Source organism: Benincasa hispida, unplaced genomic scaffold (assembly GCF_009727055.1).
Source record: "Benincasa hispida cultivar B227 unplaced genomic scaffold, ASM972705v1 Contig306, whole genome shotgun sequence".
NCBI lineage: Eukaryota > Viridiplantae > Streptophyta > Magnoliopsida > Cucurbitales > Cucurbitaceae > Benincasa > Benincasa hispida.
Window position 1 is genome coordinate 1028767 of NW_024064789.1, and position 12836 is coordinate 1041602.

At 38.8% G+C, this 12836-nt stretch overlaps 1 protein-coding gene across 1 annotated transcript; it reads right to left on the minus strand.

The window, feature by feature from the left end:
* Positions 1-6885: 6885 nt before the first annotated feature.
* LOC120069272 lies at positions 6886-10519 on the minus strand. The gene is made up of 8 exons (XM_039020992.1): positions 10376-10519; positions 8968-9486; positions 8701-8925; positions 8524-8586; positions 8202-8428; positions 7893-8042; positions 7312-7420; positions 6886-7227 (listed from the first exon to the last, which is right to left on the minus strand). Exons 1-8 carry the CDS (start codon positions 10517-10519, stop codon positions 6886-6888), a joined length of 1779 nt encoding a protein of 592 aa, XP_038876920.1.
* Between the last annotated feature and the right edge of the window lie 2317 nt (positions 10520-12836).

Consider the following 12836-nt stretch of genomic DNA (forward strand, 5'->3'; position numbering starts at 1 on the left):
AAGGAAATTGGGTAGCACCTTACCCGAGCTTTTCTCTTTTAGCCTCACAGAAATTTCCTCACTCCATACTTACTTTTTCCACAACGATTCTTTTTTACATGAGATTTGTTTTGAAGAAATGGGTTAAATCTTCGCAAATGGGTCCTATTTATTATAGTTTTCCAGCTCTTCTCAGTGTGACATAATCATGCCACAGGTGGCCTTCTTTAAATTAACTCAGGGTTTAAGTGATTCCTCTCAATAGACACCTAATCCTTGTTAACGTTTTGCCCTTACGTCATCAATTCTTTGTTATTCAATTTTAGGGTTTTTCCTATGTATAACTATAAGACGTCGGCCAACATTCAAACGCATAACCAACACTTCTGTCCCAAATCCTGCGCTCTCTTTATTCTCAGAAATCTCGCTCTCTCCAGCTTTCTCGCTGGTTTGGCTCTCGCGATTTCTACTCTCGCTCTCGCTCTCGCTGGTCGCGCTCTCCCTCTCGCTAGTCTCTCTCCCGCTCTTGCTACTACTCTTGCTCTCGCTTTCGCTCTCACTTTCGCTCTCGCTCCCGCTCCCACTCTCTCCAGCTTTCTCGCTACAATTCTCGCTCTCTCCGATTTTCCTTCAATCTCGCTCTCTCCAAGGATCTCGCTCTCTCTACTCTCGCCAGCCTCAATCTCGCTAGCATCACTCGCTGGGGTTTCTCACTCTCCAATTCTCTCTTCGATCGTGCAACTCTCTTCTCAGAATCTCGTTCTTTCTAGTTTTCTCGCTGGTGTGGCTCTCGCTCTCTCCCATTTTCTCGCTGCAAATCTCGCTCTCTTTACTCTCGCTCTCTCCAATGTTCTCTCCAATCTCGCTAGTTTTCACGCGTGGTTGCCTTCACTACTTGTGGACTCCACTTTCTCTTTTTAACTCTTTCAAATTTTAAGAGTATATGGGCAATTAATTCACCTCCAATTCTTCCAATGAGTAGTGTCCAAACAAAAGATATCTACGGCCCGTTTTCTCCTGAATTAGCTAGCGTCCAACTTCCAATTAATCCTCCCTAATTCTGCTCCCTTATTCATTATTTTTTGGATAATGAATAAATTTCCAATTAATCCAATAAATTTCCAATTTCCAATTATTCATCATTTTTTTCCTTCTAAATTTTCACCCCTTTAAATAAAATTTCGTCCTGCTTATTATTTGATATTTAATTTCCTGTACGCGTACAAATCTGGGTCGTTACATTCTTCCCCTCTTAAGAACTTTCGTCCTCGAAAGTTTCTTGGTTCTTAAAAAGATAAGGGTATTTGTCTTTCATCTCTTCTTCTCGTTCTTGTAGTTTTTTTTTCTACTTGCTGATTTTTCCAGAGAGTCTTACTAAACTTATTTCTCGATAACGAAGCGACTTCTTCTCTCTTGCTAGGATGCAAACCAGAGTCTCCTCATATTCCAAGTTTTCACTTATTTGTAGAGATTCATAATTTACTACATGTGATGGGTCGAACACATATTTTTGAAGCATCGATACATGAAAGACATTATGTATTGTAGAAAGTGTGGGTGGTAATGCCAATCGGTAAGCTACTTGGCCAATACGTTTTAATATTTCAAAGGGTCCAATAAAGCGAGGGCTAAACTTGCCTTTTTGTCCGAAACACATAATGCCCTTCATTAGTGCTACCTTTAGAAATACGTGATCTCCTACTTTGAATTCCAGCTCTTTTCGACGGTTATCAGTATAATTCTTCTGTCTGCTTTGAGCTGTTCGCATTCTTTCCCGAATTAGCTTAATTGACTTTGATGTTTGATGCACCAATTCAGGTCCTAGTAGTGTTCGCTCCCCAATTTCATCCCAGTGTATAGGGGATCTGCATTTCTTTCCGTAAAAGGCTTTGAAGGGAGCCATACCAATTGTCGCCTGATAACTATTATTATAAGCAAATTATATAAGATGTATCTGCGAATCCCATGCTCCAGTAAAATCCAAAGTACATGCCTTCAACATGTCTTCTAGGATTTGATTAACTCGTTCTGTTTGTCCATCAGTTTGTGGGTGGAAGGCTGTGCTGAAATTTAGCTGTATGCCCATTGCTTTCTGTATACTTTTCCAGAACTTGGAGATGAAACGAGGGTCTCGATCTGAAACAATTGATACTGGGATTCCATGTAACCGAATGACCTCTTTTAAGTACATTTGAGCTAGTGCTTCCGTAGTGTGAGTAGTTTTGCATGGTAGGAAGTGGGCCGATTTGGTGAGTCGATCTACAATCACCCAAATCATGTTGTGGCCTTTAACAGTTCTCGGGAGTCCTGAGATGAAGTCCATAGAAATATGCTCCCATTTCCATTCTGGAACATTTAGAGGCTGGAGGAGTCCTTGTGGTCGTTGCCGTAGAGCTTTCACCTGTTGACAAACCAAACATTTACTTACATAGTCGACTATATCCTTTTTAATGTTACCCCACAAGTAATGTGCTTTCAAGTTTCGATACATTTTGGTACTCCCAGAATGTATTGAAAAGCATGATTCATGAGCTTCCTTCAGTAGTTCTTTCATCATTTCTTCATCATCTGGTACACATAGACGCCCACGGTAGAGGAGTGCAGAGTCTGGGGCTGAGAGAATTGATTTTTCTGATTGTAGTTGTTTGTTTATGTGTTTATCTATTTGTTATGCATCAACTATCCTTTGACTTAATGCATGTCTTACAATTAACTGTGTTATTCGAATTGTGAAGGTGTCTGGTATTAATGAGATCTCAGCTCTTTCCAGGTCATCCATTATGTGTTTGGAGATGGTACTTAAAGTTGCTGTATGAGCTGACTTTCTGCTTAAGAGCATCAGCAACAATGTTAGCTTTTCCTGGATGATAGAGGATCTCACAGTCATAGTATTTGACTAATTCTAACCATCTTCGTTTCCTCATATTTAACTCTTTTTGGGTAAAGAAGTACTTAAGGCTTTTATGATCTGTATAAATTTGGATCTTTTCCCCATATAAGTAATGTCTCCATATCTTTAAGACAAAGACTACGACAGCTAACTCCAAGTCATGAACGGGATAATTTTGTTCATAAGGTTTTAGTTGTCTTGAAGCACATGCTATTACCTTTCCGTATTGCATCAATACACAACCAAGCCCCTTCTTCGATGCGTCACTGTACACAGTTAAACCCCCTGATCCATCAGGTATAGTGAGAATAGAGGTTGTGGTCAACCTTTCTTTTAGTTCCTGGAAGCTTTGCTCACATGCTTGGTTCCAAAAAAAAAGGATTCTTCTTCTTGGTGAGGTTGGTTAAGGGTAATGCTATACTTGAGAAATTCTTCACAAATCGTCTATAATATCCTGCTAATCCAAGGAAGCTGCACACTTCACTGACTATTGTTGGGCGAGGCCACTTGCTAACTGTTTCAGTCTTAGCAGGATCCACTGAGATTCCTTTTTGCTTTACAATATGCTCTAGGTAGGTAACTTGTCGCGTCCAAAACTCACACTTGGAGAATTTGGCATACAACTTTTCATTTCTTAATATGGAAAGGACGTCCCTAAGATGTTTTTCATGTTCTGCCTCAAACTTGGAATAGACCAAAATATCATCTATAAATACGATCACGAAGTTATCAAGATGGTCCTTAAAATTTCTCTTCATCAAGTCCATAAAGGCTGCAGGGGCATTCGTTAATCCAAAGGGCATCACAACGAATTCATAATGCCCATATCTTGTTCGGAAAGCAGTCTTGGGTATATCCGACTCCTTGATTCGTAGTTGATGATACCTAGATCGTAAGTTTATTTTGGAGAATACTGAGGCTCCTTGTAATTGGTCAAATAGGTCATCAATGCGTGGGAGTGGATACTTATTCTTTATTGTCAACTTATTCAACTCCCGATAATCTATACATAAACGCATTGATCCATCCCTTTTCATAGCAAATAAAACAGGTGCTCCCCATGGAGACATGCTAGGGCGTATAAATCCCTTATCTAACAATTCTTGTAATTATATTTTGAGTTCTTTTAATTCCGCAGATGCCATTCTATATGGTGTTTTAGATATTGGTTCAGCTCCGGGAATTAGATCTATACAAAATTCTATTTCTTGACTAGGTGGTAATCTTGGTAACTTTTCTGGGAATACATCTTTAAATTCCCTTATTACAGGAATGACCTTAATTTCATCCTTTTGGTTTCGTAAATCTACTACGCTTGCTAAATATGACCAAGCCCCATGGTTGAGCAAATGTTTAGTTTTTAAGGTTGAAATTATTCATGGGGCTGATGGTGCATTAGAACTCTTAAACTTAAACTTGGTTCCTGTTGGAAAGGTGAATATGACCTCTTTATTATGGCAATCTATGCTTGCATAGTTTGCTGCTAATCAGTCCATACCTAGTATTATGTCAAAATCACTTATGTCCAGGATGATAAGGGTCATCCCTAGTTTATGTCCTGATACTGACAATTCACAGTTTTCTACTACTGAGTGAGCCAACATAGATACTTCGGCAGGAGTAGCTACGGATAGAATGTAGCCTAAGGCTTTGATGTTAATTGAGCATGTTATGCAAATATTGTAGAGATGAATGAATGACTAGAGCCCGAATCAAGTGAAGGCATAATACCCGAGGATGGGTAATGTACTTGTAACAACTGCATCTTGATCCTCTACCTCTTGACGTGTAACAGCAAACCCCCGTTCTTTCTGTTGTTGGGTAACCTTGTTACTAGTAGGCTGGATGGTCTGGGCCGTTGAGCTTTGGGCACCCTTTGTATAGTGACCTGTCTGGCCGTAGTTGAAAAACACCCCTAAGTTCCAAAGACATTGCCCCTAATGGTGTTTTCCACAATTTCTACACTTAGGATATGTAAATGTTTGACTCTTCTGTGGTGACTGTACGCGAGTGCTTTGGGAAATTTTTGCTTGCCATTGTGAGCGTTGGAAGCCCTGTTGGGCGAGTTTCCTCCTTTCATTTGGCATGCATCCTCATTCAGAAGTTGAGGTTTTGGCAGCAAGATCTACTTCCATGAGTAAGGCTGACTCAAGGGTAAGGGTACTCTTTGTGTCGGAAAGCAGTAACAATGGCTCGAATGCCTTCTCTTAATCCCCAAATAAACCTTTCCACCTTCTTCTCTTGTGTGTCGACTAGTCGAGCTACACAGTGAGACAAGGGATCAAATTTTCGTTCATACTCTGCCACCGACATGTTCTCTTGACGAGGATTAAGAAATTCCACTTTCTTTTGACATCTCACTGTCAAAGGGAAATACCTGTTGTAAAAAGCCTGATTGAATTGCTGCCATGAGACTGTACCTTTGATTGTTCTTTGTGTGGATTCCCACCAGAACTTTGCATCGTCTCTTAACATGAAGGTGACACAATTTACTTTTTGTTCTTCTGGGATGTTCATATGGCAAAAAACAGTTCTATTTCTATCCAATTCAATTTTATAGTTGGATGTACGGATGATTCGTCAAATATTGAAGGATGGAACGTCCTGTATTCTCAAAAGTCATGTAGAAATGAAACACTAAGACATGAAAACTTTTTCGTAAATCGAAAAGTACCCAAAAAAGTTTTATCTGACTCCCATCTCATCTTCCCTCTACTCTGGCTCAGTCATCAGCTCAAGGCATACTATTATTGCTAATCAAAGAGCAACACTAGCCAAGAGTGCTAGAAACTCACACACAGAAAATATAGAGGGCATTGGTTTTACCTAGAGGGTTAGCTTACACACCCGACCGCTAGGAACCTATTGCTTCTTTCTTGCAGACCCTAACTAGACACGACGGATGTAGCTCTTTTCACCTTTATCCATGCACATACACATTATCTTTTTTGTCACACAAGGCCACTATTTCTCACTATCTAATTTTATTCTCAAGCACTAAAAGTTACTCTCAAGCCAAAAGGGAGCCTTTCGAGGTGACAACGAAAATCTGAGATGGATAATCCGTTTCTAAGACTTTTAAAGGATTCAAATCAGAAAATTTTTCAACTTGGGTTCATTATGCATGGATCCAATGAAAAAAAGTTATAAAAAGCTCAAGTTCATGAAAAATTACTCCTCTTTAAGAATAAGCAACCCAATGAGTGTGTCATCAATTTTTTACTGAAAGGAAATGTCAAACAGAATGAACAGACATTAAAGCATCCATCAAATAGAATCAAGACAACAATTTAGATCACAAATCAAAATATCAAATATCACGAAGCATGCTTCATCCACCCCCAACATAAGAGTTATGCATTGTCCTCAATGTATATCTAGCCTTTAACTCATGCTAAGGACAAAAGGAAAAGGGACAAGGGGAATAGAAAAACTCCGCTGCATTTTGGACACAAACATGATCATTAAGAAAGACTTCCTTCAAGAGACAAAATTGACATTCTTCCTAAGAAGAAAAGTAAATGTACTCGGCCATTCTTTAATTAAAAAAAAATGAAAGAAAAAAAACAAAAGAAGAAAAAGAAAAGAAAAGACAGCATATAAAATTAAACTCCTGGTTGCCTCTAGGTAGCACAACATTTAACGTCTTTTGCTCGACGACTAGTGACGCGGGCTCAAGTGATAAAGGTTGGAGCCAACAGGAAGCTTGAACAAGCTAGGTTGACTTCCTCTTTGTTGATGATCTTAAGGCGGTGCCCGTTCACCTTGAACTCCTTCCCTGTCTCCAGACTCCTGATCTCAATTTCACCATAGGGAAACAAGTTAATAATCTCAAAAGGACCAAGCCATTTAGACTTAAGTTTACCGGGCATGATTGATAGATGTGAATTATAAAGCAACACTTTCTGACCAACACAAAATTCCTTCCTCAAAAGACCCTTAACATGAATTAGTTTTGACTTTTATTCGTAAAGTCTTGAGTTCGCATAGGCTTCAAGGCGTAGTTCCTCCAATTCTTATAGTTCTAGAAGTCTCTCCTCACCGGCTTGGGCTAGATTCAAATTGTATTGCTTAACCACCCAATAGGCCTTATGCTCATTCTCTATCGGTAAATGGTACTCCTTGCCATAGACAAGCTTGAAGGGCGTTGTTCCAATAGGAGTTTTGAAAGCAGTTCTGTAAGCCCAAAGAGCACCATCAAGGTGTGTGCTCCAATCATTCCTTACTGGATCGACAGTTTTCTCCAGGATACTCTTAACCTCTCGGTTAGAAATTTCTGCTTGGCCATTCGTTTGAAGATGGTATGGAGTGACAACTCGATTGTGAACTCCATACTTTCTCATGAGCGCCTCAATGGTCTGATTGCAAAAGTATGTAGCTTGGTCACTAATTATGGCTCAAGGTATGCCAAACCTGGAAAAGATGTTTGCTCTTATGAATACTAAAACAACGACAGCATTGTTGGTTCTAGTGGGAATAGCCTCAACCCACTTCGACACATAATCCACTCCCAAAAGAATATACAAGTAACCATATGAAGAAGAAAGGGTCCTATGAAATCCATGCCCAAAACATAAAAAATCTCACACATAAGGATAGAATTAAGTGGCATCTCGTTTCTCCTAGACAAAGAACCTAACCTCTGACATCTCTCATATGATTTACATAATGCAAAACAGTTAGCAAACAGAGAATTCCAGATCAGCCCACTATCCAAAACATTCCTAATAGTCCTCCTAGGGCTAAAATGCCCTCCACAGGCCATCTCATGACAGAATGAAAGTACATACTCAAACTCCTCAGTCCGAGCCACACCTTCTGACGATTTGGTTAGAAAAAATATTCCAAAGGTATGATGGGTCCCAATCAAAATATTTTGAATCACTCCTCAGTTTGGCCTTCCTGGAACTAGACATATCATAGGGGAACTTACCATTAACCAGGAAATTTACCATGTTAGCATCAAGACATGGGTGTGGTCATCTGGAATAGGAACTTGTCAAGGAAATCCTCTCTTAAATACGTGGGGTCCTCCTCTTTCACAATCCTGCTTAAGTGGTCTGCCACCAAGTTTTCTACTCCCTTCATATCCTTAATAGTCACGTTGAATTCTTGAAGGAGAAACATCCAACGCACAAGACGGGGCTTCGACTCCTTCTTGGTCATGAGGTACCTAAAGTAGAATGATCAGTAAAAATAGTAACAAGAAAGCCAAGAGAGTAAGAACAAAATTTATCTAAAGCAAAAACAATAGCCATAAATTCTTTCTCAGTCGTGGTGTAGTTTATCTGGGTAGGATTTAGGGTCCTTGATGCGAAGCATATAACATGACTTTTCTTGTCGACCCGCTATCATAAGACCACTCCCACTGCTAGATACTAGCATCACACATGATCTCGAATGATACGTCCATCGTGGAGGTTGCAAAATTGGGGTGGTGGTCAACTTTTCATTCAAAGTTTCAAAGGCGTCCTGACATTTCCTGTCAAAATTAAAAGGAACATCGTTCTGCAACTTGATAGTTGTAATGCCAACTTTGAAAAATCCTTGACGAAACACCTGTAAAAGCTTGTGCTATCAAGAAAAGAATGAATGTCCATAACACACGTAGGATAGAAAAGGTTAGCACTAACATCTATATTAGCCTTATCTACCTCAATCCCCCTTACAGAAACTAAATGTCTTAAAACAATCCCATGAGAAGCCATAAAGTGATACTTTTCATAATTCAACACAAGATTAGTCTCAATACAATGTTTTAATACTAGACCAAGATTATGCAAACAATCATCAAAAGATTCTCCATAAACTATAAAATCATCCATGAATACCTTTATGCACCTTTCTATGAAATCAGAAAAAATACTCATCATACACCTTTGGAACGTATCTAGGGCATTGCAAAGCCCAAATGGCATCCTTTTGAAGCCGTAAGTCCCATAAGTACAAGTGAAGGTAGTGTTTTCATGGTTTTCTTGGGCGATTGAGATTTGGTAGAATCCAGAGAACCCAACATGAAAGCAAAAGAACGGTTTTTTGGCAAGTTGTTCCACCATCTGATCAAGAAAAGACATAGGAAAGTGGTCTTTTTTAGTTACCTCATTGAGCTTTTGAAAATCGATGCACATTTTCCACCCATTTTGTACGTGCATCGGCACCATCTCACCCTTGTCATTTTCCACAATTGTCATGCTGGTTGTTTTTGGAACTACATGAATAGAACTTACCCACTTACTATCAAGAATTGGGTAAATAATATCGACTTCAATGAGCGTGATAATTTCCTTAAGAATGACGTCTTGCATCGTGGGGTTGAGCCTTTTGAGGGGTTGAATTGTGGGCTTGGCTCCTTCCTCTAAAGTTATTCTAGGCATGCAAAGAGAAGGGCTTGCTCCCTTGAGATCATAAAGAGTCCACCCAATGGCCTCCTTCCAGTTCTTCAGAGTCTCAACTAAGGATTCCTCTTGGGTAGTTATCAACTCCCTAGAGATTATAACTGGAAAGGTGTTCCCTTTGCCCAGGTACACATATTTTAAATGACCAAGGAGAGCCTTTAGCTCAATCCCTTGTACATGCAAACCAACAATATTAAAATCAGAAGAAGGTTCCTTCGGTTGCTAACATCAACAACAGAAAGAGATAAATCATGCGAGTCATGAGAATCCAAATCAATACATGGAGTAATCAATATGTAAGAGTCATCACTACCATCATGCAATATAATATCATCTAATAAGTCATGCACCTCAATCATACATAGCGGCAGATATTCCTCAGAAAATTTCATAGCATCATACATGTTAAATGAAACTAATTCCCCATCAAACTCTAAGAAAGACAGCCCTCGTCAACATCTATTTTTGTCTTTGTAGTCAGCCCTTGTCAACATCTATTTTTGTCTTTGTAGTTTTCATAAAGGACTTTACAAACAGAATTGTAGAAGAAGAATGATTGGAAATTTCATCAATTTTCAAATGAAGAAATCAACTGGGAAAATCAAATCCCTAATTTGCAATAACACATCCTTCACTATCCCTAGAGGCTGGATATAAGATCTATAAGCTAATTAGATGCACACAGTAGTTTTTTGCAAATCATTCAAATTGAGATCCTCATACACATGATAAGGCATGACATTAGTAGAGGCTCTAAGATCAAGCATAGCTTTACGAATGACTCTATTACCAATAATGTAGGGTAAAGTGAGCATACCCGGGTTTCGCCATTTTCTAGGCATATTTTGTTTAACTAGAGCCGATACATTCTTACTTACCACAACCCGTTCCTTATCCTTACCTATCCTCTTCTCGGTGCACAATTCCTTGAGGAATTTAGCATATTTGGGAATTTTTTGGATCGCGTTCAAGAGGAGAATGTTTATCTGAACCTTTTTAAACATCTAAATCAACTCCTCGTCCCTATGTTCTTGTTTTTGTCTTGCAGCCTACTAGGAAACAAAGGTTTAGGAATATAAGGTTCAATAGAAGGTGAAGGAAGAGTACTTACCTTAGGGGTAGATGGCCGTGCTTCAGATTTACCCTCATTTTTCTCAGCTTCTTCATTGGACTTATTAGGTGGAGGTGGGTTTTCTGTGAAGGAACTCTTATTCAATAGAACCATTGAGCGAAAGAAAGATCTTTCCAAGCCCATTGTGAAAGAATAAAGCATTTACGACAAACAACCATAGTTATGCATTATAGAGAAAATTACAACATGTTTTCTTTACTTAAATACAAAGGGAATCGAGTGACATACCTTGGAAGAACTATTCTTCACGTATTTCCTCAATCTACACTGGTCAGGCGTCCCAGAAAAGTCTAAACGATCACAAACGCAACAAACAACTAGTGTAATCACGAACTGTCAGATCGTCGAACCCAATCGAGTAAGACTCGATCCTCGACCGTCAAACAACAACACTCGATACTACCACTCGGTTACCTTGGTATTCTCAGAGTGAGAATCCAGGAGGTGCGGGTTCTGTGTGAATTGGGTAGAGGGAAGGAGGAAGTATAAGATCGAGTTAAATGATCGAGTAAGTGGGAGAAAGGTTTAGTCTATCATATAGACAATGGGTTCTCGATCGTTTAGTAACAAGGAGCAATCATCTAGAAAAATCGCTCGGTCGTTTAGTCTTTTGAAAGGACTATCGTATAGCTTTCTTTCACTCGATCGATTAGTATGTGATAATGATGCAATCCTCAAAAAATGAAAACTATTTTCATTTTATTCTTCAGTTATTAAAATTGAAAATAACCTCCCACTTGCATAGTTAGAGGAGAAACCAATCACAATTATTTCGTAATTACTTTTATTATAAATAAATATAATAACTAATTTATCATATTATATTTATAATCTATAGTTTTAATATCACATCATATGTAATATATAAACCATAGTTATTTTTTCCTTTATTTAATATAAATCATATTCATATAAATTCCTCCAATTAATGTATCTAATACAACAAATCAATTATATCACATATAATTGAACCAATTTAATTATATCATATATAATAAAATTCTCTCTTGTTAATTCGAACATTTCAAACTAACCCAAAAATTGATTCTCGACTTGAATCGATTGAGCTACCAAGGGGACCTTATGAACTTGTAGCTTGAAGCTCCAACGGTACGTGAATAACTATTTAAACTCTTTAATAAAGATATCCATCATCTGTTAACTGTCGAGCAGTCCACTAAAGATAGACAATTGCACTCTTCTCACTACATATATATTTCTGTATCCATTGGATATAACTAATCAACAGTATGATAACCCTTCACAGATCGCTCGTAAGTACAGTACCATTGATTCCTCTAATCAACAATACATCATAGTCCTACTATGAGTGAACACTGCTCAGACCATGATAAAGTCTGTGGCGCCACATTGTTCGAGCCCTGGAATCAACCCTTAAGAGAACAATCTATCTACTTACCCTTGTTTTGGGGAAGGAGTAAATTTCGTCTTGTGTATTTGAGTTCGCAGGTCACAATCAGACAAATCCCCAAAGTGGTAGGTTTGAGTTGGCGATTTGGCCACTCGCCCCATTCAAATCAAAGGACCGCCCTCATAGATAGGACTTCCCAACTCACTTAGGATTAAGGTCATGTTACCTATGGTCATTCTAGTGAAATGAAATTCTCTGTCATGAATGGCCTTATATCACGAGACTAAACATTTCATGGTCCGGTCTTATACAAACTCTTCTACATAGGATACCCCCGCTCGCATGTCTCCACGTGAATGATTAGGATCAAACCATCTGTAGCACTTTACAACACTTGTAACATCTACAAAGCGGGTCGTATCCGTAGTGTCACCAGAATAAGGTTTCCCTTCTTTATTCATATACTATAGACCATTTAGGTTATCACTGAAGGCATGGTCCATTTGTATGTCTCCATATACATGCTTAAGTTATAACAATAACCATGGATCTTAGTTTATTAGTTTGTGGTTAATGCAATTAAAATATCTCATATGTCATAGACAATAGTGAAGAAAATATCTCATATTATTACATCACAAATGTTTGTTCATACATATGTTTACAAACAACATGACCCTGTTCTAAAGCGAGTGGGTGTACAAGATAAATACAAGTAAAAACAATAAACCAGTGCACTACGATCGAGTACAAAATCTCCCACTTGCCCTAATTTAGCGACGGACGGTCCCGTAGACCCATGCTCTGTAGGTGACCCTTAAGAACTGTATCTGTGAGAGCCTTCATAAACAAGTCAGTAATGTTGTGCTCCGAAGCTATCTTCGTGACTATCACGTCCTCTCGATGCACTATCTTGCAGATGAGATGATACTTTCGCGCTATATGTTTGTCGCGCTTGTGACTCCTAGGCTCCCTAGAGTTGGCCACAACACCACTATTATCACAATAAAGGGTGATGGGCCTAGACATTTCTAGAACAACTTCCAGATCAGTCAGAAACTTCTTGAG

Bases quoted from the DNA above. Each gene is read 5' to 3' on its own strand.
- LOC120069272 (XM_039020992.1), bottom strand. From the start codon at position 10,519: ATGGGCTTGGAAAGATCTTTCTTTCGCTCAATGGTTCTATTGAATAAG. The intron at 7,421-7,892 runs GTATTTAAGAGA...TGGATTTCATAG, and splicing joins GTGAAAGAGGAGGACCCCAC to GACCCTTTCTTCTTCATATG. The intron at 7,228-7,311 runs GTATTCATAAGA...TTTTGCAATCAG, and splicing joins ACAATGCTGTCGTTGTTTTA to ACCATTGAGGCGCTCATGAG.